The sequence below is a fragment of the Mastomys coucha genome, unplaced genomic scaffold (assembly GCF_008632895.1).
Source record: "Mastomys coucha isolate ucsf_1 unplaced genomic scaffold, UCSF_Mcou_1 pScaffold5, whole genome shotgun sequence".
Lineage (NCBI taxonomy): Eukaryota > Metazoa > Chordata > Mammalia > Rodentia > Muridae > Mastomys > Mastomys coucha.
Window position 1 is genome coordinate 6,789,435 of NW_022196911.1, and position 26,323 is coordinate 6,815,757.

Genomic DNA, 26,323 nt, shown 5'->3' on the forward strand with positions numbered 1-26,323 from the left:
AAAAAAAAAAGCCATGATGCCCCAATGTTATCTGGAATTATAACAGTTATAAATGTGCTGTCCCTGAAAGAGTCAAAAAGGAAAGTTCTTGGGGACCTGGGACTCACAGCGGAAGAGTCAGGAGCCGCCTTTCCATGTCAGTGGGCATCTGAATGAACGTGCGAAATGGGAATGACAGAAAGAGGGGAAAGTTGTATGGGAAAGAAAGAAACTGGAAGCAGATGTTCGTTTCCAAGGCTTCAGGGAAGACAAACTGAAACACCACCACCCCCATACCGAATAAATAAAAATTAGAAGCAGCTTAAATGCATGGCAATGAGGAAATGGATCATTACAATGTGGCAGAACTCTGACAACCATTACTAAATATTTCACTGCACTAACTATTTGGCTGTGCTAACAAAATGGCTCAGTGGTAGAGCACGTACCCAGCATGCTCTGGGCTCAGTCTCTAGTGTTGAAAACAGAAAAGATCAACGGCTTATAAACATTATCTGGGTATAATTTTGATAGCACATGCAAATACAAAATACAAAATTGTGCCTGCATTGTGATCTTAAGATGACAACGATAGGATGGGGGGCGCGGGGACATCCTCGTGGAGTTGGGGGTGGAGATGGGAGGACATATGAGATGTGGAACAGTCGGAGGGTGGACTGGGAGGGGAATAAAATCTGGAGTGTAGAAAAAAAAGAATAATAAAAAAATTAAAAAAAAACTTTATCAGGGCATAATTTTGATAGCACATGCAAATATGAAATACAAAATTGTGTCTGCGTTGTGATCTTAAGATGACAACATCCAGAAGCCTGGGGAAGTGACCAAAACTATAAGGAATCCTCTCTCTTTTCTTTTTTTCTTTTTTAATTGATAGATTGGTGAGTGATTTCAATTGTTCATGTGTGTGTTCTTTCTGTTTCTGATCAGGAGACAAACCTTTCGCAAATCAGTGCGAAAACATAAAGTTGAGTAGATGGCTGTTTAAAACTCATTGCTCACTGCGTTCCTGGCTGGGGCAAGTTCCAGTTTTGCTCAAAAAGGATGCCTTCCCTCTGGGACAGTGAGATCCAATGGGTCTCCTACTTGACTCTCACAAGCATTCTGGGAGTTAGGGTCAGGGTTAGGGAGGCACTAGTGGGAAAAAACTGTGGAAACAGCCAAGGGCTAATGCAAGCTGGACATACAGGCATCATGAGCCACCATCTTGGCCACTGTGTCTGTTTGCAAACCCGATAGTGCATAATGAATGAGAAACTGAACATGGATGGATGTCTTGCTAAGAATCAGAGCCTGGCCAGGCATTTTTCCATACTCTTTCTTTTTTTAACCCATGTTTGATGACTAGTTTTGATTGGCATGTTGAGTACATTAAGAAATATCTATAGAATTAGTGTGGCACACCTCTGGGTGTGTCTGTGATTGTGGGTCCGGAGAAAACTAGATCCTGAGGCCGCTGACATAACTGATGGATTAACCCTTAATAAGTTCTTTAATAGGAGAGGATTATTGGGAAGTCAAATAAGTAGGAGATGGAGCTGAGTTGAGGGACATAGCACTGAGAAAGTATACCAGGGAATGGGGGGCTGTATGTGCCTTATCCTCTCTTGTGTTCCCCATCTTTCTGCTTTTTCTGTTGGAAAAATTAAAAAACAAACAAACAGCGATTCTCACTAACTCACAACCCCTCAATTAGTATAAGGAAGCCCCCAAGGGCACTCTAAACTCAGGCCTCCAAGTCTCCCCCTGTCCATCAAGAAGTGACTCAGCCACATGTCCCTGCCACTCTGATGTTCTGCCCAAGCACAGGAGGCCAGGCAATTGGGAATAAGCCCTCTGTGACCATGAACCCAATAACAGATATTTCCTTTAAGTTGTTTGTGTCAGGTATTCTGGCCACAGTGGCAAAAAGTAACGCACCATGCCACTTCACCTCTTATAAACCATACACATCCGCAAGTAAACAAGTCCCTTCTAGGGACCCCAAATCAATGGCATCTAAATGTGAGACCCGACATCCTAACATCAGATAAGCCTGGGCAACACACCTGACATCAAAGCTGCCTGAGGGCTGTCAAGGCAGATACAACACAGCTGACTCAGTCTTAGATCCTGTGTTTGGCTGTGAGGGACTGAGTATAGCTGGAAAGCTAAACACCTATATATTGCCTTCACAGAGTCCCAGGACTGGCTCTTCTTAGTATCTAAAAGTTTCCAGAGACAATGAGAAACATAGGTGTTTGTGAAATATCTAACAAAATCTTTCAGTCCCTTGACTCAAAGGGCTGTCTGCAGAGAAACGCCAGGAGGGACAGTTGGCAGGTGTCTCGTGTGAAGAGTGAGCCTCAGTCAGACCTGGCAACTGAGGACTGATACCCAGAGCTCTGCAGCCCATCTGTGGCATGAGGCCTAGGGCCTTTGTCATGAAGGAACAGGGCAAACCTTGATGCTTCAAAGAGAAGACATATAGAGAAACTTCAGCTGGACTCCATGTTGCTAGGCTGAAGCTCCGTGCTGGCTCATTGTTCCTGCCTAGGTCTCAATTAGAAGCCAGGGTAGGCCAAACAGCTACTGGGATCACCATGCAACCTCTCTGGGCACATGTGGATGAGGGTCTCTCACAAGAGAAGTCAGTCTCACAGGGTCCCACATTCCACTTTCTGACCGCCATAGGCTTGTAGCCATAGCATAATGCAAAAACGTATTCAGCCCAACTGCAAACACCACACCTATCTCCAGCTAGGCTGTGGTTGTGTATACTTTTTGGTATGTAGGAACTGGTAGCTATTTCAACCAACTGCTAGAACTATAAGCCCATTTCTCTCTGTTTTCTATCCAATGTGACAAGTATTTACTGAATGATTGGCTGTCTCTGAAAATCATTGCTAAAACATTGAAACTTCACACACACACACACACACAGATTTTATTAACCATAGGAACTTGATAATTCATCCTGGTTCTCTCGTTCTTACAATGTGATTTCACAATGTGGATAGGGTCCCTTATTAGAGAACCTGTAAGCACCAATATGGCACGGAAAAAGTCAATGTTGCCAATCATAAAATCGCCTGTAGATGCGTCTGGTTTTTGTCTGGTTTTCATTTGGGGACTTAGTGGTGGCATTGGAAGGTGCCATGGGCCAGCAAAGTGTTTATGAGGTGGGAGGTAAAATGGCAGTGATCTATTAAGTTCTTCCGGGCTATCTTTAGAAATTAAGAAAGCAAGACTATTTGGCTTCTCTTATCATGTTAGTACAAAGATGTTAAACTGAGAGTATTGGCCCACTGGAGGGTTGGATCTAGGCTAAGTATGTTGGGTCTGGGCATGTGCTGGATGCTTATCTACTTGGTCCTTTTACACATTGATATTTGTTTGTGAGAATAAAGAAAAACACCATATGAGAAGGCATTGGTTAATTTTCCATAACTAGTTAAATATACAACATAACTAACTTATTAAGAGAAGCATTTCATTTTGGTTCACTGTTCCACTCCGGAAGTGCCACTGTCCTGGGCCTCTGGTAAGACCCTTGGTGACATCTGAGGGAGCATGTGTCAGAAGAAACCGTTCATGTTGTAAGTCAAGAGAGTGCTAGAAGGCCAGGGTCTACAATCTCTTTCAGGATGTATTAGTTACTTACTCATTGTTGTGACCGAAGCACCAATGTGAAGCAATTTAGGGAAGAGTATTTTCTGACTTACAGTTTAAGTTAGAATTTAAGGGGACACACTCCACCACAGCATTGGGAGCAAGAAACTGGCTAGCCACATGGCCTCTGTGTCAGGAAGCAGAGAGCAGATCTAAGCTGTAAAACCTCAAGGCCCCAGCCCCATGACCCACTTTCTCCCATGTACTGCCACAAGCTGGGGACCCAGCGTTCAAACCCAGGAGCCTAAGGATGACATTTTACATTTAAAGCACAGCCAGGGGTATGCCATCAATGACCTAAAGACCGGCCATGGCCATAACTTCCCTCTCCTAAGGATCCACAGCACCTCCCAACAGGGCACCCTGGGGACCTGGCCTGTAGACTCATCCAACCCACAACAGAGAACACAGGCAAGTCACTCGGTGTCCTCCAGAGGGAACCACACAAATGTTAAAAAGAGTCCAAAGCGAAGCCATGGTCGGTGGAATCAGAAGACTGAGTACCAGGAAAGTCTGGTATAGAATTCTACACCCAAAGCTAAGCGCCGTCTCTGCCTTTACCTCTGCACAGCAGAGGTTCAGTCACCCAGTGGGCACCAATCTTAGACAACATGGCTCTGGGTCTTGACTCTCGGTAAAGTACCCCTTCTACCCACCCCCCTTGGTTTCTCCTGGTGCAAGGTCTACATAATATCTCTGCAGATCAAAGAATTCTAAGTAGAATAAGGTGGTTTTCTTAAGAGGTGAATGTTCTGCAGGGTTGGTGTATATTAAAGGACCTGGGTTTCTGACTTGGCCCCGTACATCATAGATCACTGTGTGCCTAGGAGACAGCTTGAAAGCCCAAGATCTTGGAGTGGCCCAGCCATGACTGGAGGAACCTTCTCCTCTGGGCTGCAGGAATGACGTGAGTCTCTGAATAATGTCTCATACACAGTCTTTTAGGAAGGCACAGAGGACAGCTTCCAGAAATGATCAATAAAATCTCTGAACTTGTAATTAATCTAAGCAGCAGAGGGCTTTCCACATCGTCTACATTTGTGACTATCGGGGCATTAAAACAACCTCAGTCTCCTGTGAACGTTTTATGCCCCAACAAAATCTGTTTCAAAAATAACTTTTTTTTCTCATGATGAAGCAATCAATATATTTTGCTTATGAAAACTTGAAAAGTATAAAGAAAACTCAAATAGATTTTAACCTAAGAGTGCTTTAAGTCCTAAGTCAGAGATATCTGCAGTTAACATTTTTGATACATCCTGGTTTTTCTCTGAATAACGTATTTTACACAAACATTTGGTCACATTGTATATTGCTGTTTTGAAAGCAGATTTCCCCTAATAGGCTGTTCACCATCCTACCTCAGCTTTACTGGGTTTATAATAGTTCAGTATATGATCAAATCATACTTTATCTGTCCTCATGTTAACCCTGCGCTTATTCCCAGGTTTTAATCGTAAATGGTCATGTTGTCTTCAATGTTCATGATGTTTCCCTTATGCCAAATATATAAACTCCTATTGTGTTATTCCTGGGCCAAGTGATTTATATAGTTTCAGACTTGTTTTATGTGTGAGTGTTTTGCCTGCGTGCACGTCTATACAGGTACCACATGTGTGTGACACCCACAGAGGCCAGAAGAGGGCGGTGGATCCCTTGTAACCGGAGTTACAGATGGTTGGGAGCTACAGTGTGGGTGCTGAGAACTTATAGAGCAGTGAGTGCCCTTAATCACTGCTCCGTCTCTCCAGCCCCAGAGTTTTGTCTTTAGAGTTTTGATAGACAGAACTTCCTTGTCCCCTAAAGGGTTATACTAGTTTATATCGCTACCAAAAGCATATAAATCTGTATTTCTACTCTTAACATTATCACTGAGAAATCACCTTAGAACACACTTGTTTCAATGAGTTGATCAGGACTCACAAACCTTTTTGAAAATAAACTCCTGGATTATTCTCACCTTCTTTGTGTGAGTTGCCTGTACAGTTCACACACACACACACATACACACATACATACACACACACACACACACACACACACACATACACATTCCTCTCAGAATATTTGTCTTTCTTGCCTATTGGCAAGTGTTTCTTCAGGGTTTCGTGATGCTTGCGAAAATTACTTTTCTACTTTATCACTTGTCCTTTATGGGGGTTTTGACATATAATTTTCAATTTTATATGAGAAAGCATCTATGTGTTCTTTATGCAGGTTGTCTTGCTATATATGCTTAAACACCAGGGGCCAGCAAGATGGCTCACTTGCAGCTGATGCTGGTGGTCTGAGTTCAATCTCTGGGGCCCACTCGGTGAAGGGGAAAGACTAATCCTAGCAGATTGTCCTCAGGCCTCCATGCTGGTGTACATGTGTGCATATGTGCACGCACACTCCTACATATACATAGAGATAAGTAAACATAGCAAAACATTTTTTAAATGATCTCAAATTTGTATGTTTTTTAATTATGTTTTTTTGGTTTTTAATATTTGAAGTGTTGCTATATATCTAAAAGGAATGGCTCTGATTTTAGATTATTTCTTCCTCTTAAGCTGTTTATCACAAATCTATCTGTATTTCTTTGCTAATTTGAGTTCTGTTTATCAGGTGATAAATCTTGAGAGAATTTGTGTCTATTTAGTAAGCACTGGTCCTTTGTTTCACTGTTCCATTTACCCCTGGGCCTCTTATTACCCCTCATTATTTCTCTTTGCAAATATCCTCAGCCCCCTTTTTTTTTTTTTAAGGTGAAACACAGATTTATCTTATTAAGTCTGTCAAGGTTTCTCGAATCATCTGTAGAGCTCATGGGCACTCAAATAGGTGTACCAGGCCATCTGGGTAGAGTAGGTGCAATTCAAACACTGCAGTTCCCTCCATGCCACTGGATGCCCTGGTCGGGGGAGGGGGGGCATCAAAATCTCCTCAGAGACTCCATATTGTTTTATAGTTTGTTTCATGTGGGTCCTACCTATTATTAGTTGTTATGTATTTGTTTCTAGAGGATTCTACTGTACAAGAGAGAGAGAGAGAGAGAGAGAGAGAGAGAGAGAGAGAGACTTATATATCAGTAATCCCATTGAAGATTTTTACTCATCCTAATGAGAGGCAAAAAAGAGTGGGACCCCCAAGTGAACATTTTTATTCCTTAAAGAACCACACATTTATAAATAACCCCTGCTTCTGTGCTGCTGACTTCCTTAGACCTACAGATAGAATCTTATCATAGTGTGTGCCAAGTGAGATAGAGGCCAGCCCTCACCGATGACCTCATATCGATGCCCCTTGAGCTTTGGTAGAAGCCTGTCAAATTTCCTGGCGGTGACACCAAAGCATGACCTACCACAGTGTGTTCAGTGCCCACCATTTCCTTTGTTCTCCTCTGCTTATCTCACAATCACACACTGGCAAGCCAGGCTGATCCCTGTCAGTGTACAGTATTGGGTCGTCTCTGACAGCGCAGAATCTATGCCCCACAGAGTACAAACACATGCAGATTTGTGGAGCTTTGGCCTTCAGAAGGCCATTTTCATTTTCATTTACACAGCACAGCGGTTCTGTGGGTATGTGTGCAGGGAAATCTGACAACATTTGAAGAGACTTAAACTCTGCAAGGACAAAGGCACTTTTCTTCCTTTTATACTCAAGGATGAGGCTTTGCATCCAGCTGGAAAAGTGTGCCCCCAAAATAAGATCATCATTAATTTTCATTTGTTTTGAGCATGCGTTGGACTAGCTTGGTTAATTAAACTAAAAGATCATGGTGACTAAGCACTTTCTTTTTCTTCCATCTTAAGTTACACTAATGATTATATACATATATATAATATGTAATGTCCTCTGTGATCTGAGTAGCCTCAAAGAGAGGAGCCTCTGATAGATGTAGGCCTTATAGCATCTTTCTATGAATTATGACATGACTGAACATGAGAATTCAAACTTTCTTGAGTATCTTGGTTACTTTTCTATGCTGTGATAAATAGCACAGTCATGTTAATTTATAGAAGAAAGAGGTTTGGGGGCTAACAGTTCCACAGGGTGAGTCCATGACTATCATAGCAGGGAGCTGCAAACAGGCAAGTGTGGTGTTAGAGCAACAGCTGAAAACTTATATCCTGAGACACAACCAAGAAGCAGAGAGAGCTAACTGGGAATGGTATGGACTTGTAAAACCTCAAAGTCTGCTCCTGGTGACATACCTCCTTCAATAGGGCCACACTTCCTAATTCTTTCCAAACAGTTCAACCAATTAGGGACCAAGTATTTAAACATGGGAGTCTATGGGAGCCATTCTTTTTTAAAACATCACACTGAGGCCTAACATTTCCACTAAATTATGTGTGTGTGTGTGTGTATATATATATATATATATATATATATATATATATATAATGTATATATGTATATACACACACGCACACACACACAAACACACATACATATATATACACACACACATACATATACTGGTAGCATTCTCCATTTCAGTTTTCTGAAACATATGCTTCTCATAGAGGAATATTTAGTCAGCAACATGGTTGCTCTGGAAAGAGATCACATCCAAAGACCTTCTAGGTCTGTGTGATCTGGTTGGAATGATACACCTCTGGCTGGCTGGAATGCAGACCTACCCTTAGTATACACCTTTAATTCCTAACAATGAAGGTAAAGCTCTCCCTAGAGCCTGTGCAACAAAGGACAAAGGATTTCTCCTACCCTGCATCCATAGCACTCAGAAGACTTTCAGGTGTCTAGCAGACATCTGTTGGATATTTAGATGTGTTAAATCCACGGCTGTGTGTGTAGCAGTGAACAACCATATATTCCAAGACTGCAGTAGAGTCTTGCAGACCAGAGTATGAGTTACATCTGCACCCCCCCACACACACACACACACACTTCACACTGACTAAACTCCTGTTAGCAGAGGTTCCCACCACTCTGGCAGATGCCCTGTCAGCTGGTTAATGGCCCGTGAAACTTCTGTACACAAGGGAATGCCACTCCAGATGAAGCCTTCAGCTGGCAAGAGAATCTTAATCCACATCTTCAAAGGTGACATTTTTCTCTCGTTTGTTTTAAGAAAGCAGTCTTAGTTACCTGGAGCAGTTTGGAGTGAAAATCAGCTTCGAGTTATAAGCACCGTGGTCTCTCAAATGAAAATAATGGCTTCCCTTGCAAAGACGGGCCTTGAAAAAGCAGCCATATATTGAGAAACAGTTACCAGAAGTCTCTAGCTAGCCCAAGATTTCTCCTTCACAGAGATACCTCCCCTTCACTGTTGGTCTCCCACCAGAGCACAGGTGGCCAACCTCCCCTTCCTGTCCCCTAGGGCCCTTAGTTCTCCACCCACAGGTCTGATTACAAGGTTGGTGCCAGGCAAGTATGCATTATCATTTGCAACTCTCTACTAACAACTCCCAATCATTAGGAGGAGGGATCTTTATGAATGTAAAAGCCACTTCAGGCTTTTGTGTTTTCCTTCAGAATACTTGTGCAAAATACCCTTGGGAAGTAGTAATTCCTGCAAGCTTGCAAAGCTGCTAACCAATTTTACCCCTACCACACACACGCCAAAATTCTAGTGTTCTTCAACCATTAGCTACTGTAGACTTGATTATTCTTTCTCAAAAGCTGTATTTAAACCACAAAGAGCCACTCTAAGAAAGAGAGGCACAATTGTTGTGCATGTGGGCACAACACACACACAAAGTTCCACACAGAATAATTGGGGATTAGACCAGAACACTCTTTACAGCACCCTTTATGCTACATACCTGGGGCTGCAGGCATTGATGAGCTCAATGGGTGATGAGCTTTGTGACCTGCCACCAGCTTCAGTCTGAACGATGAGGAAAAACTTTTGTCTTTAGGTTAGTATTTGAAGCCCCAGGTGCTGAGGCCACCACTTAGTATAGATTCAGCAGAGCTCAGGTGACAGAACAAATTGAATTAAACACAATGAGAGCCCATGGGTGACATGCCAGCTCTAACGTCAGAAGAGAAGCCTGAACTGGACCTTAAAGATGAGATTATCCACCCTACCCCCATGCCCGAGTACGAAACAGGGTTGGGGGCAAGAATCACTGTGCAACAGCTGGCTTCCCGTGAGAGCACAGAGCTGCTGCAAGGTTTAGGGTGCAGGCTCCATGTTAGACTGCTATAGAAAGAGCAGCCTGGGGGAGCTCTGAGGATTCCGTGGACATTTAGGAGGCTGCCTGAGGGTTGTTGGAGGAATGAATGACTCTGATCCAAAGGCACAGGAAACCTAGACAGGTGTGTGTGTGTGTGTGTGTGTGTGTGTGTGTGTGTGAATGGCTAGACTGGCAGCCACAGAAGACGGCCTCAGCTGCCTGGGTCAGCCCTTTGTAAATATCCTATTATCTTTGTTGTTGTTGTTATTGTTGTTTGTTTTTCTTTTTATCTCTGATTCTCCCATCAGTTAATGGCACACTTGAGTCCTGAATCTGATCTTCTGATCCCTCAACTTTTTTTTTTTTTAACATACCAACTCTCCGATTATCTCATCCAAGAGTTTTGGAGTTTGGGCTAGCTTCTTAAGCTATGGTTTGCTCTGTCTGTTGAATCCTAGTTTTCAGCTCACTCTGTATCCTGAAGGCTTAATCTTTCCTAAAGAAGGGCTTTGGAAGTATAAGATCAATAGAGTATTGTGAGGAACGCCCACAGAGGCTCACTTATGTTTTGCAAAACTAGGCTTTTTACAAGGTGCTGGTGCTGCCTGCCCTGCCATTTCTGCGTAATTTGCCATGGGGAGAGCAGCTCCGAAGCTTTTCTGATTGAGTTTCTTCGTAACTGGTCTTTCAGTGTTTTAAACCCCTGTTTGGAAGTGCTAAGTACACCTAGTTCATGTCACAGATGATGTAAAACTACCAAGTTCTTATTATTTTAGGCCTCAAGGCCACCCAGCTGGTGTTCACAGAGATCTTCCCTCACTGTTGAGACCATCCTTTCCAGCTTGGTACTTAGGGCGGCCACATCATCCAGTTCTGACTCCCTTCCCAGCAGGTACTCTAGATGCTGCTGGCCTTAACATCACTTGATGGGGAGATCACCGGAGTGCCATTCTAGGGGAGGGTACCAAAAAAGTATCCAGGTTGGCAAGGCAACCCCCATGGCCTAGAGTTGGCCCCATGGATACTTAATGGTTCTAAGCAAGAGGTCTAGTCCCAGGATTGTCCTGATTATTCCCACCCTGCCCTTCCTTGACCCCCGAGGCCCTCCTTACCACTGGGCTTGGTGTTCACACTGCCACCAAAGCCTAAGGCTAACAGACTAAAGCAGAGGATCTGCACCCCACAGCCTTTAAAAGAAAGCTGAGGTCCCAAAGAGATACTGAGTCAAGAGTCAGCCATCAGTGGGGGGCAGAAGAGTATGGCCCTCTGGGCACCATCAGTATAGCTAAGTCTAAGTGAGGTGGCTGGGGAGGCTGGGTGTTTTTGGTGGCATGTCCCCTCATTTGAGCAAAGTTGTGTCCACTATGTACCCAGGTTCCAAGTCTTTAAGTGTAGGAGTCACTGGAGATCCTGGGCAAAAATGTAGATCCTTATGCAATGTTTAGGAGGAGCTAAGAGCCTGCCTCTCTGGTGAGCTGTTGTGTAAAATGGATGCTGTGTGGACCTCACCCCACAGCAGTAGTTCTATCTAGCCTTGGCCACCAATTGGAGTATCTTGGAGAGGAGCCTTTTAAATCACCATGCCTCACTCTGCCCACCCCAATGAGATCCCCAAGGAAATCAGAATTCTGAGGTTAAGACAAGGATACCCTATGTGTCAGAGCTCTCCAGGTAACTCCCACCTGGGTTGTTAGTGTAGAGGGCCTGTGTCGATGACGACAGTAATGCCTGCCATGTTGGGAATCTGCAGAAGTGTGTCTGTCATGTGTGAGAGTGGGTATGAGTTAACAGAGCATCTATCTTTAATCCACTAGCTCCGAAGATCCCTAGAACCACTCCAGGGCCTTAGCAAGAGCCCTCGCAAGGTTCTTGCTCTTCTCTTTGACTCTGGATGGTCACTATCCAGCTGCCTGCTCCAAGCCTAGAATGCCTGGGGGGTGGGGGGGAATCAGCGTGTGAGCATAGCTGGAAGCCATAGCTTCCTCTAGAGCAGGGATCTCAGTCATGCTGTACATCAGATCAAAAGGCAGTGTGTGTGCAGGGGTGGGGGCATAACCAGTTGCCCACTTACTCTCATGGGAGACCAGGGTGAAACCTAGTCTGTGAGATACAGAATCTTTAAAAAAATAGACTTAGGGGCCAGCTCTATGGATCAAAGTGCTTGCCACAATACCTGACCACCTGAGTTCTAACCTTGGGACCCACACAGTAGAAAGAACTGACTGTCTTAGCTTGTGTATACATACACATAAATACACACAAGTACACACATACATACACACTCACACACAGTATGCTCCTCCTTTCCCCCCACAAATCAGTGTAAATTTTTGAAAGAAAAAATAGAGATGTTTTTGTATTTTCTTTAACTTTTTTTTTTTGTTTGTTTGGTTTTTTCGAGACAGGGTTTCTCTGTGTAGCCCTGGTTGTCCTGGAACTCACTCTGTAGACCAGGCTGGCTTCAAACTCAGAAATTCACCTGCCTCTGCCTCTTAAGTGCTGGGATTAAAGGCGTGCGCCACCACCGCCTGGCTTCTTTAACATTTTAAAACTGGCTCTAAAAATAAAAAAGATTCTAAACAAAACACAGAAGTGTTTTTTTTAATATATCTATTAAATAATTGTTCAAGAAAATACCTGGTTTTAAAATGGATATTCTCTCCTGCCTTCCCATTCTGCTACTTTTGAGGCCAGTGGGCAAAGCAAGGAGATACCTCAGCTGGCTTTGAAGACTCAGTTCAAAAAGGAAAATGAAAGAGATCATTGAGTTAATTGGGACAAGACTGGCTGCTGTAACAAAACCAATATCATTCTAGGGTCTTGACCCAGATCAGGAGGAGCCCCACCCCACTCCCTTCAGTCACTTGGATACCTCTTATCAAGTAGCCCTAAGGCTTGTCTCCTATACACGCCCTGCAGAGAATGGAGTGGGTATAGCCCAATGGAGATCGTCTCTCTACTAGACTGGACCATATACCCTTTCAGCCTTTGAGCAGAGTCCCAGCAAATGGTCTCTGGCCTGTAGGAACAGGCTCAGCCAGAATCTCCATTAAAAAACCCTTGCACATGCTAACCCAGAGCAGTCAAATATGGTGGCCGCTGCCCTCGGAACACTGACCACAACTAGACCTGGCCCCTGAGTCAGGAGACAGGGACCACAGAGCTGAAATGGCATTCTGAAGGTGTGTGCTGTGTTTCCTTCCTCCCACAGATATTGCCAATGGCACCAGTTCAGGGGGGTATCGCCCGCCTCCCAGAACCAAAGAAGTCATCATCAATGGCCAGACTGTGAAACTAAAGTACTGTTTTACCTGCAAGATTTTCCGCCCCCCTCGAGCCTCCCACTGCAGCCTGTGTGATAACTGCGTAGGTGAGTAGGACCTGGAATGCTGCAAGAGCAGCAGGCACCTGCTCGGGTGCTAAAATGGAGGGGACCTGTCTTTAATGTGTCTACTAAAGGCTAATATGTCAACGCCCTTTCTGTCTCCGCTAAACGCAGTCACCAGGCCTCCACTGGACACTCTGTTTTACTGTGGGTTTTTATTTTTTAACCCTGCCACACTCTGAACCTTTTTTCCCAGCCACTGGACCTTTGTTCCCCCGGATGCCAGATAAGCAGATACATGAAATAAAGCCATTGCAGTCCTGGGTCTTTCTGTTGCCCCATAGTTGGCTGCACACATTGAAGCGTGGACTTTGTGCATATCCCTACCCCTCCCCACTGCTTGGAAGTGTCTGTTGGAGACTAGGGAGGCCTTGGATCTGAAGGAGGGAAAGAGAAACAGCCAACTTCCACATGGAGCTAGACCTCAGGCAGGGTGGAGGGGACAGGCAGAGAGAAGGTGCCAGCTTGGAAGTCCCTGGCTATGTACAGCCTGCTATTGACCCAACTCTGGCTTCCACAAGAGACCTGGATCCCAGACTCTTGGGTTTGTGGCAGGGCTTCCTCTTCCTTCAGGCTGAAGGCTGGTATTCATAGCTATCCTCCATCTTAAACATAGCTCCCAAGAGATGACGGTGACAACAGGGACAGAGTAGGGCTTGGCCACACTGCAGAAGACCGCAGTTCCTATAGTTGCCCCCCCCCCCGACATGAAACTAAAAACATTGCCCCTTCCATCGTGCCTGGAAGGAGATGATGGGCACTCTCAGAACCACGTCTCTATCAGAAACACATTATTGATTTCCACCACTCTCTTTCAGTCTCAGAATTTTCCAGTCTCAATTCTGCCTGAGAAAAAAATAAGTTTTACAATGTAACTTCTGTCACACCAAGAGATCGTATTAATCTTAAATTCACTTTACCCTAACTTTAATAATCTGCAGTTGGATACCAGGGCCATGTTTTCTCTGTCTGTATCTGTCTTGGTGTCTATTAGCTTAAGTTTCTGTTAGTCTGTGATCCACTGTGGAGAAACTCAGGTTTTTCTTCTCCCTTCCCACATAGTGAGGAGCCAAGGGTGTGGCATGGGATGGCTAGGCTCCAAGTGTTCCCCCTGTATGACTTAGACAAGCTACTTAAACCTTGCTGCTGTCTCTTCATCTCTGTTGTGGACAGTTGAAAGATGACATAGACAGACAGGCACAAATTAGTCAGAATAATTCCAAGCTTAGAGGAAGCGTTAGCTGCTATTACTGTTGCTGCTGCTGCTACTGCTACTGTTACTGCTAGTACCTAGATGTTTTTGAGTGTCTTTGCCTAGGCAAGCCTTGATACAATGTCATGCTCTCAATTATGAAAACAGAATCAGACCCTGTCCTCCATGCAAGGCACATGGGTTTCCTATAAAGCCATATGACAGGCTTAGGTGTGATTGGGTACCTTTTGTGGCAAAACCTATTCCAGTGGCTATTCCACACCTACCTTGAAGACATTTGGGGCTAAGACAGCGTGGTGGCTTCAGTGCCATCCAGGGATCGGCCTGAAGGGATATTGAGCAGCCTCAGGACCTTTTAATTTTGACCCCTGGGTCTGGTACAACATGCAATAGATTGTCATGTCAACACTCTGGGTTTGTGGTGTGTGTGTGTGTGTGTGTGTGTGTGTGTGTGTGTGTGCATGTGTGTTCTTTCCTGTGTGTGCTGGGGGGGGTGAGGGGAAGAGATTATCTTAGGCTGCATTTTGATTAAATACGAAATGTTGTATACAGATCTAAAGTGTTTCCTTCCTTACCACTTGTAAAATCTGTACCCATTTCTAACCTTTTGTCCCCACTTGCTCATTTGTACCCATTTGTCTCAATCCTGATTCCTGTCTCTGGGCTAGAGCTGTAATCATGCTTAAAAAGGAAACCTTTCCCATCTCATAGTTGGTTATGTTTTAAAAATTCCTGTTGGAGTCACTTCCTACAGATTCATATAGTCCCAATACTATCCCACATTGCCCACCAGCACTCATGTCTCTTAAAGAAGCCAGACAAACAGGGTGCAAATCTCCTTGCTAAAATTATGTGTGAATTTTCACGGTTGGTGGCATGTTTTTGCCGTCGTCAAACAATTTATGATAGTATTTCCTCTGGTGGTTGCTACCGATTGTGAAAGCAAGAGCCACCAGCCCACCATGGCACAAGGCGATGGTGACTCTTTCTGAGAACTTGGTCACAACAGCAGCCCACAGGCAAGCCCACAAACCAGAGACACCAAAGGGAAAAGGGAAAGAAGAGAAGGTGACAAGGCCTGGGCGCAGGAGGCAGGAAGAAGAAGCCTGGCCTAAGAGGACAGGCTGATAGGGCCTGTGAGGGTTGATCCACAGTGCTGGGGCTGATCTCCAGGTCTCTGACAGGTGAGGTAACAGGCAGTCAGTTTAAAATAAAGCTGTTGATTGAACTACATGCACACACACACACATACACAGACAGACACAGACAGACAGACAGACAGACAGACACAGAGAGACAGATACATGCAGTGACAGACACACTTAGAGAGACAGACAGACAGACAGACACAGAGAGACAGATACATGCAGAGACAGACACACTTAGAGAGACAGACAAACACATGCACAGAGACAGACACACACACACACACATACACAAAGGCGTACACACATAGACACATACAGACACACACACAGAGAGACACAGACACACACACACATTGTTATCCAAGCCTACATAGCCTTGGTTTTTCCAGTTAATTACACAACACCAGGCTTTGGTGTGACAGGCCACAGATTAGACCTCTGCATTCAGGAAATAGAACTGCAGGCAGAAGTCTCCCACAGAGGAGCATAATTGCAAGGTTGCTGCTGGTATTTTTAGATAGAAGGGTTTTTTTTTGTTGTTGTTGTTTTTTGTTTTTTTGTTTTTTTACCAAAACAGCTCTACTTTTACAGGAAGTAAAGAAGACAGTGGTGCATTGGAAGCACAGGTTAGAAGAATACGGGCTTTCCTTCCCTTGCAGGAATGGTGTGGGGAAAATTCTTTTTCTTTGTTAAATAAATTTTAGATGGGAGCTAAGTCATAAGAGCTTTGCATTCTTAGTTAAGGGATGAGGGAAGAGCTTTCTTGAGGGCCAAGTGCTGGCACAACCACAGAAACAGTAGGTAGGACTGAGGGCTGGGACCTGGCTTTTAACACACAGCCCCAGGGCTGTGGTCTGGTTTTATCTCAGCCTGGAAGCTGAGAAAGTTTCTCATTACTCCCTGCTGTTTCCAACCCTATAAAACAAGGTGAGCCTAATATAGCTTATATGTTTTGTCTAAGGATCAAAATGAGGTTGTGCCCACTAAAGTGCCCCAGTTAAGACACTGCACACACAAAGGGTCTGTAAGTATCCTCACTAACATCCCCACCCCCAAGTCAGCAGGGCTGCACCCAGCTATCTGATTTAGACAAGATTCAGAGCCTAGGGAAATGGCTAAGTCAGTGATGTATTTGACCTACAAGGCCCTGAGTTCAGATCCCCAGCACCCATGTATAAAGCCAGGTACGACAGCGCATGTCTCTAAACCCAGTGCTGGAGAGGCAGAGACAGGCGGGTCCTGCAGCTTACTGACCAGCCAGCTGATCTAGCAGAATTTGTGAGCCTCATGTTCAGTGAGTGAACTTGTCTCCAAAAAGAAGGTCTGAGTAGTTTAACAAGACTACAGATATTGACTTGTGGCCTCTACGCCTATGTATACACCAATGCATGCACACACACACACACACACACACACACACACACACGAACAAGGTTCATTCTGGCAGGCCTAGACAGTACCCTGCTTTACCAGTAGGATCTTGACAACTTCCAATAATAGAAGAGAGCACATTCATATTTTCTCTGTCTCTCTCACATGGCTGGTATTTAGCTGTGTGTCTGCATGCCTGTCTCTTTCCCTGAATCATCCTCCTCTAACTAGTTTCCTGGGTGTTACCATCAATCACTTATGTACACCTGGAATAGACTATTTGAGGCTGTCTGTTCATCCAAGCAATCTTGGCACTTACAAATATTTTGACATTTATTTATGATGGGGAGAGGCTAGGGCCCATGCATACATGTGCATGTATGTGTATGAAAGTCATGCCTGTGTATGGAAGTCATGGGATACTCTGCAGGAGTATGCTTTCGTCCCTCCTCCATTTGTGTTCTAGGGATTGAACTCAGTCCATAAAGCTTTGTATCAAACTCACTGAATTATCTACCAGTCCCACAAATTACTTTTTTTTTTTGTTTTTTGTTTGTTTGTTTTTGTTTGTTTGAGTCAGGGTTTCTCTGTATAGCCCTGGCTGTCCTGGAACTCACTCTGTAGACCAGGCTGGCCTCGAACTCAGAAATCCACCTGCCTCTGCCTCCCAAGTGCTAGAAGTAAAGGCATGCACCACCACTGCCCCACCCCCAGCCCCACAAAGTACTTTTAAGCAACTAGTATCCAGGGTTTAGATCTGCCCCTGCTCTCCTAGGACCTCACACCTCTCCAATCATTAGGGCAAGGATGATAGGAGGAGCTAATAAATAAAACAAAAGCACACCGGGTGTTCTCTAAGTGACCCTGAGCAGCCTACACCTCCTTCCCTAGAACCTGGTTCTCTGACTGGCAGTCCAAGTTCTTTCCTGGGGCCCATCAGTGTTAGAAGAGCCAGCAGCTTTTACCATGGTTACTCTTGTGTTGTTCTCAGAATTAGATTTTTAATTCTGATGCTGTCTTATGTGTATGGATGTCTTGCCTGCATGTATCCTGCATACCTGTGTCCCAGTCGTGTCCCTGGTACCAGCAAAGGCCAGTGGAGAGCATTGGATCTCCCAGAACTGGAGCTGCAGATGGTTGTGAGCCACCATGTGGGTGCTGGGAATCAATTCTTGTCGTCTGGAAGAACAACCAGAATTGGGTATTTTTAACATACCATCAATTAGTAATGAGAAGGCGCTTCCTTGATAATAATCGCACACTATGGATGAATCAATATTTTTCCAACCACAAAGATGAAGGTTTATAAGCATCTGTAAACTATTGCCTAGATGGAGGAATCTCAGCTACAAGCTGAGAGTGACCCTCTGGAGCCATAGCTGCCTGGTCCTTGACCCACTGGGTTCGCTGGCTAAAGGACCTTCTCTACACCTACAGTGCCGTTAAACTGCAAAAGAGAGCAAAAGAAAAAATGCCCAAAGCCCTGGGGCTGTGCCAGGCCCTGGAGACACCAGGCATTGCTAGCCTCCTTCACCCAAGGCAAATCCCAGGCCATAGTCTTCTGTTCCCCCTGTCGTTTCTGATCTGCCTGGCAACAGTGTCCTCTGCAGGGACTCGGTCCTGTTGGTGCTGTCTGGAGCAGTACTTTCCCACACTCCTTAAAGTCCATATAAACCATACCTCATTTACCATGTGTTCCCTCCTGTCCCACAGCACCCCCTCTGGTTGCTTTGGGCAGCTTCCTCTGTGACAGCTGCTAAGACTATGGAGTGCATCCCCTACCTGTGTGCTAACCGCCAAGGCTAGACTTCAGGTGTTGCTTCATGCAATCCCCATGGTTTGCAGTGGCAGAGTTTGGCTTGGCAGCTGCCCTTAAACACAGGCTAGTGTTCCACAGTTACTGCTTAGATATTTGGGTCTGGTAAGGGAGCTGGTAATTTTGACAGAAATTGTATCATGCAAGGAGAATGGCGAGAGATGGCATCTGTTTGCATCTTACCATTTCCTGTGTATGTATGTGTATCAGGCACTGTGGTATCCTAGATGCCTCAGAGTAAAGGTCAGTCCTCAGAAACAGTGTTTAAGAGCATAGCACACAGGGCCCAAGGCAAAATGCATCGTGTATGTTACACTCCATAGATAGAGAGCAACCATATGGTGGTAGAGAGTATGGTTGAAAATTGTCATCCACATGCATGCATCAAATAACACTGTATGAAATACAGGAAACAACCATTACTAGAAAATTTAAGCATAGCTCGGTATAAGATGACATGAGTGAAAAACAAACTCCCTTCCTCCTTTATTTTAATCATTTAGGTCAACAAAATACAAAAAAAAAAAATCAAAGATGTTAATAAAAGGTGATACTTATGTTGAGATTTATTTCTATGAAATGTACTTGCCAACTATCAGCTGTTCGTGTAGCATGAGCAGAAATTAATCATATTAGACTTCAAAAACTATTTTAGAAAGCAAATAATGTACAAACTATCCTCTTATGACTTGAGGGAGAGTGGGAAATCAACCACAAAGATGGATGTACAAACAGCCAAACATGAAGTTCTGAAGAGAGCTTTCCATCACCTCTTGATGCATGTAGAAACTGACAAACGGCAGAACACAAAAGAAAGCAACAGCATTCAGTTATAAATTATAATATTTATTCCTCAAGAATTTCATGCACAGACAGCGTGTGCTTTGATTTCATACACTCCCCTTTCTCTCCAGCTCCTCCCACTTCATACCTCCCCCCTTTATAACTCACTGGATCCAGTGCTTGTTGCCTGTATCCACACACACGGGCTCCCATCTGCTGTAGCATTTTCAGGCTACAAGGAGCCACACCTCTAAAAACTACTTTCTCTAGCAGACACCAGCTGTCAACAGATACTCATGCAGGGCTCAGGGCTCATTTGCCCTTCTTGCACCACGCCTGGGTGTTGACTGACTTGATCCTGTGTGGGCAACCATAGCTCTTGTGGATTCCTGAGCCCAACTGTCCTGTCCCATCCCAAAGACACTGATTCACTGCAGTCTCCCCAATATCTGGCTCTTACAATCTCCCCCATGATGTCCCCTGCACCTTGGGGACAGTGGTGGTGATATAGAGGTCTTGTTCACACCTGAACACTCCACTCTGGTCACTTACTCTGGTCACTTACGTGAAGAGCGACTCTCTGCTTTAACCTCCTCCTGATGCACAAAGATGCTTCTCTGATGAGCCTAAGGCCCAGTCTACAGGGAGAGAGGGAGAGAGATGCATCTAGAGGCAGTTTAATGTTGCGTCCATTTAGCAAAACAATAGAGCAGGTTCATATTCTGCGCACACACACACACACACACACACACACACACACACACACACACACACGCACACAAATGCATGCATCCTTTTTTAAAAAGCCATGTAACTTGCCAGCCCTGAAATTTCTTCTAAGGTATCCGTGGATCCAGTTGTGTTCTGTTGGGTCACGGCCATTCAATATTTCACACACCGCAGCACACTGTTGGTAGACTTGGGCAGTCAGTACTGAGCTGAACAATGCTGGATGGACAGTTAGATAATGAGCATCATGTCCTTTAATTCTGAAAGCCTAATACATACTCATATGCTTTTAAAAGGGACAAGGCATGAAAACAGTCTGGCCTGTTGGAATAAGCTAAGTTATACTTTCTAAAAGGTTGAAAGTATTTCCAATTGAAAACTAAGTGAAACAGAGTCTGTTTTAAGCACACAGGGGGAGGGGGTGTTTATTTTAAAAAATCCCATTCCAGACCTGTGGGGATGTAATTATTGTCTTTTCTGGATAAAGACATGACAAGCCTCCACAGAAACCGTCTGTAGGAAGATGAGGCCTGTAATTATATGCGGTTGATTACCTCAGGGGTTGGTCTCTGTGTGCTCCTTGTCCCTCACAGACAAGTAATAGAATTTATGAAACGTAAGACACTGACCACTGTCGCTGGCCTATTGCCAATTTCACTACCATCTTGCAAGTGGGCTAGCAAGTTGCTTTTATTTACGACCTTGCATAAGCTGGCAGGTTTCCAGTAGATGCTGACCAGGTTCTGGTAGATGCTGGCTGGAGCCTGTCAGACCTCTTGAAGGCTAGTGAGCATGTGTGGCTCCTTATCCTGCTGTCTCCACCTGCGGCCCATGCTGACACTCATTCCCATTCACCGATTGCTGGAGGGACCCACAAGAGCCCCTGACGCTAAGCTTAGGAAAAGCCCCTTCTCATATGGCTGAAGTCTGCTGGTCCAGAAGCTCCATATCCACTTTCAGAGCCCTGCTCTGAGTCTGATCTTTCTTGAGAGGGACCAGGGTCTGCCTTCCACACATACACTGGGGCTTGAATACACCTGCCACCATAGATAGATAGATAGATAGATAGATAGATAGATACATACATACATACATACATACATACATACATACATGTAAAAAAATATCATTTAAAAAATTGCTTAAGTTCATTCTTTTTTTCCTTTCTTCCTTTCCTGTTTCAACCCAAGCACAGATGTGTTCATGTGAACAAATGTCTCTGTACCTTCTGCAGTGTCCCTGGGGTGGGCAAAGTCTGGTGTCAGTGACTTGAATTAAGCCTTCATTACAAGAGAGAAGACAGGGTGTCCAGCTTCTTCGATGCTCTGTTCAGGATAAATGGACCACCCTCGCCAAGTGCTAGCACCAGCGCTGTTGAGGTGTCCTTTATTCCCAATTATCTTTTCTCATCCCTTTATGTCACTCAGACATACTGGGAAGAGTTGGGCATGGTGACACATGCCTTTAATCCCAGCACACACAAGGCAGAGGCAAGTCGAGCTCTGTGAGTTAAAAAGCCAGCCTGGTCTACATAGTGAGTTCTAGGATGGTCAAGGCTAAATAGAGAGACTTTGTCTCAAAAAAAGGGGGGGGGAGTAGAAACAAAAACAATATACCAGGGAAAGGTGGGGGCATAATATTAGGAAACTAGAACCTTCCCACAGGTAAATATTCGGGGTTGTCACAATTGGAATTAGTACTTGTTTCCAAGCACCAAGCACTTTTAGGAAATCTTGTGTTACATGCCTTCCCACTACAAGTTGGCAAAGCTGCTGTATAGTATTGGAGCTTATTCTTGCCTCTTTGGAGTTAAACTCACAACAGTATATAGCAGAGAAGTTTGCCATTTGTCTTATGGTAAGAGTAACCAGTTTCCTAAGGATTTATGCTTGGGAAACCACCTCCTTCCCTGCCCAATTTATGGGTTGATTTTTCACCAAGGAGTTGAATGAAACATGATGCGTCTTCCCATCTCTCTGGTCATGCTGCCACTTTGTAGCAGGATAAAAAGCCACTGTTATGCATGCCCCTGGATGAGGGCACATCAAGACAGGCAATGGGTACCAGGGCTAAGGACCCCTTAGGACTATGAGCTCTGTAGTTGTGAGCCATAGACTGTTGGTTGTGTGCCTAGCTCTAGGCTAGGTGATACAGGGAGACAGTTGGTGAATGAAGTCTTGCCCCATGAGCTTACAAGTAGGCCTGCAGACACAGGAAGTAAAGAACGCACAGGAACACACAGGTCATATGAGAGCATATGAGAAGGCTCTACCAGGAATCTAGGACAGGCTTTAAAGAGCTGGGACAGGCAAAAAGGCAGAGCAGGGAACCAGAGACTCAAGGCACAACAGGATGAAACAGGGCAGGGAGGAGGCAGGCTCAGGAAGTTCTATCTTACCTTGAGGACAGATGATAAGTGACCTCGTGTGGGTTTCAAAGTGTGCCCTGTGTAGACACTGCAAAGCGAACTGGAGGATAGATCCAGGAGATGGGCCACCCTGGTCACAGAGCAAGGATATACTGGAGAAGACCAAGGTAATAGCTGGCGTACAGGGAGGCCTGGATGGAGCCCAGAAAATATTCAGAGGCAGGACTACCAGGGCACAAAGGAGATGATTCCTCTGACTCCTAGATTTTAACATTTCCCATGTGTAAGCTTAAGGCTTTAAATCCACACGTGTTGAACCTGCAGCCTCTGGGCAGCTTGTATCCCAGGATAGACATGAATGTGGAGCAACACATTTATAGGTCCACACCGCAGTGTCAAAGGGCTGGACACCATGGCTTTAAAAAAAAGTAAGGTGAAGTTTCCGTACGTTTAATATGTCCTAACTGATGGCCTGTGTCTATAAAATACAGATGTCCATCCGGAACTTGGTCTGTGGCAGCTTAAAATTGATGTGGGGACCCAGAAACAGGGTGAGCTTTACAGAGTCGGGAGCATGACACTTGCTGGTGCCTGTTAAGTCAGACGCTTGGGGGAAAGGACAAAGAGCTGGATGTGGGGTGGGAAGTAAGGGGAGGGAAAGGAGGCAGGCAGGCGTGAGAGTGGTGTGAGGATGCTGTCCGTGCAGTCAGAAGTCAAGGGAGCAGAGGCCTTGGGAAGACCTAGAACACTTGTACCAAGAAGAGGAATCCCTATAGATATCAGAAGTGATATAGAGGTGTATCACAGCTCTATTCACATGAGATAGGGACTCCCCAAAAGCTGGTTGAGGATGATGCTGTGCCTGAAGGGATACCCAGAGCTATTCAGCAGTTGCCCCTAACCAGTTGTCTCCCTGTCTAGGTTAGGGTTTTACTACTGTAAACAGACACCATGACTAAGGCAAGTCTTATAAAGAACAACATTTAATTGGGGCTGGCTTATAGGTTGAGAGATTTCATCTATTGTCATCAACTTAGGAGCATGGCAGCGTCCAGGCAAGCATGGCACTGGGGGAGCTGAGAGTTCTATATCTTGTTCCGAAGACAAACAGAAGACTGGCTTCTAGGCAGCTAGGACAGGGGTCTTAAAGCCCATGCCCACAGTGACACACTTCCTCCAACAAGGTCATACCTACTCCAACAAGGTCAGACTTCCAAATAGTGCCACTCCCTGGGCCAAGCATATTCAAAGCACCCCCACTCCCCATCACCAACATGGCGGCCTTGTCTTTTGCTCAGCCACACACAGTTTACAAGGTGCTACAGTATAGTAAAGAGCATTAGCAGGTGTTTGGTGAGCAGAGTTTCTAGGTTGTCTTAAATAAAAAAGTGTTACCAATGCCACAGCAGAAGACCCCACTATGAGCTCTCTTCTAAGCAACCTCTTCCCTTTGCTGGGGCCTTAAAAGGGAATAGAGGCAGACACATATAAAGCTCAGAGGTAGAGCCCACAGAGAAGGTGAGTCCTTTACAAACACCCAAGGGTAGTGTTAGAGCACAGAGGCTGGACTCTGAGTAACATTTCAGCTAGTACGAATGGAAAGGAGAACTGTAGATGCCCTGACACCATTGTGGGACCACAGTGGAAGATCTAGATGGTCTGAGATCTCTTCTCCATGGGGATAAAGAACATGCTAACATGCAACTTGGAAGTGTCTTCCACACCTAGGGGGATGGGTCATCAAGGTGTTCCACAGAGGTTGGCTGCAGACACTCCCACCACTCCCTTACATGGCATTGTTGTGGTCCCAGCAGTGACCCCATTCACCCTTGCTTGATCCACAGACAGATAGGCTTAATGGACCTTACCTAGGGTCAGCGTCAGGAATCTGAAGCTTTATTGAGCCTTGCTCTGAGTGAAGGTCTTGTGTTTTAGGTGTCTGTCACTCAGAGTCTCTGGGCAGCTCCTGGAGATAGGGATGTAAGAAGGAGCTGAACACCCAATGAGAAGAGGCAGGGCTGAGATCACTCACACTGGAAAGGCAGGACCACTCACTGGACGCTCTAATCTTGGACCCAAGAGCTCAGCCTTTGTTGGGGTGCCAAGAGCAGAACTGTCCCTTTGGGGATATCTGTACCCAGAATTCACAGAGCCAGAATGTCAGTTTGTTCATTTATACCATGAAACTATCACAGAGAGGGACCAGAGTTCTCCCCATGCAGAGCCAGCTCTCTCTCTCTCTCTCTCTCTCTCTCTCTCTCTCTCTCTCTCTCTCTCTCTCTCTCCCTCCCTCCCTCCATCCCCCTCTCTCTCCCTCCTTCTACCCTTCTCTCTCTCTCCCTCTCTCCCTCCCTCCCTCCCTCCCTCCCTCCCTCCCTCCTTCTGCCCTTCTCTCTCTCTCTCTCTCTCTCTCTCTCTCTCTCTCCCCATAGTCTAATGATCTGGGAAGCCCATACATTATTAGACACTGGTTGTAAGTATCCAGTGGTAAACCCACCGATCCAGGAAGCAGAACTGCTGCCCTGCTGACCGGTCAGCCCGGTTGTCTTTCTAACTGTGCCTGTCAGATTTTCTCATATAAGACTTGGGCCCTTGTGTACATGCACTTTCAAGACCTGCTTTCTTTTTAAATTTTGTTTATGTGTTTTGTTTATGTGTGTTTTATTATGTACCTGCCTCTCTATATATCCACATACATGCAGATACCCCTGGAGGCCAGAGGAGGGTTTCAGATCCCCTGAAGTTGGAGTCACAGGTAGCTGTGGGTGCTGGGCACAGAAGCCCAGTTGTCTGGAAGGGCAGCATCTTTGCAGATGCTCAGCCATCTTCCCAGCTCGATTCCTTAGAGGGCCACCGTGATTTAACATAGTACATTTGCATTAGAATTCCTGGAGCTTTGGTTCATCCTACCTGGGGTTAATGTCCATGCACAGTTCAGAAAGGCTGCTCTGAGCGAGGCTGTGTGTGCTGCTGGGTCTGAGCCAACAGAGGGGTGACCTCTGGCCAAGTGCTTGCCTGCTTTCTCTGGAATTGTCTAAATGCAGTCAGTTTTAAAAACACTTTTCTTCGACGCCCAGAAAAAGCCATAGTAATTACTCCACTGAGATCTGTTTCTGTTGGCCATACTCCCCCCCACCCCCCACCTCTCCCTTCCTCCCTTCCTCTCTGTTTCCCTCCCTCCCTCCCTACTCCCTTCTCTATCCTTCTCTCCCTCTCCGTCTCCCTCCCCTCTCCTACTGCTCTTTCTTGGACTTGTTCTGTCCTTTTGTCTTATGTATGCTCTGTGGCTGTGTCATAGAATGTGAACTCAGCTCTGTGCGTGCCCCCTCTGCTCTCCAGAAGTCTCTCTGAACATTTTTAACTCTAGATCAAATCTCTCTTCCAAGCTCCAGACTTGGTCAATGTGGCTGATACCAGATACTTCCACTTGTGGAGACATGGATGCCTAACATTCATCTTCCCTGGTGACATACTGAATGTCAGTGTTCCTCAGAAAGTCCCAGGAGACACCTCCCTACTACACTCTGCTCATCTTACCCCTCCATACATCCTGGCCTTTTGATTCCCAGGTAGACCCCCAACTGCATCTCTCTCTCCCTCTCCCTCTCCTCTCTTTCTCTCTCCCTTTCTCCTCTCTCTCTCCCCTTCTCCTTCTCTCCCTCTCTCTCTCCCTGGCTCCCTCTCTCTCCCCTCTCCCTCTCTCCTTCCCTCTCTCTCCCCCACTC

General features: G+C 45.3%; 1 protein-coding gene across 3 annotated transcripts in view; it reads left to right on the forward strand.

The window, feature by feature from the left end:
- Nucleotides 1–26,323, forward strand: part of Zdhhc14 (zinc finger DHHC-type palmitoyltransferase 14) — a 99,926-nt gene that overhangs the window by 20,058 nt on the left and 53,545 nt on the right. For all 3 annotated transcript variants that reach the window (XM_031350644.1, XM_031350645.1, XM_031350646.1), the window contains exon 2: nt 12,997–13,155. In XM_031350644.1, coding sequence (XP_031206504.1) covers nt 12,997–13,155 — 159 coding nt within the window. The remainder of the gene's footprint in view (nt 1–12,996; nt 13,156–26,323) is intronic.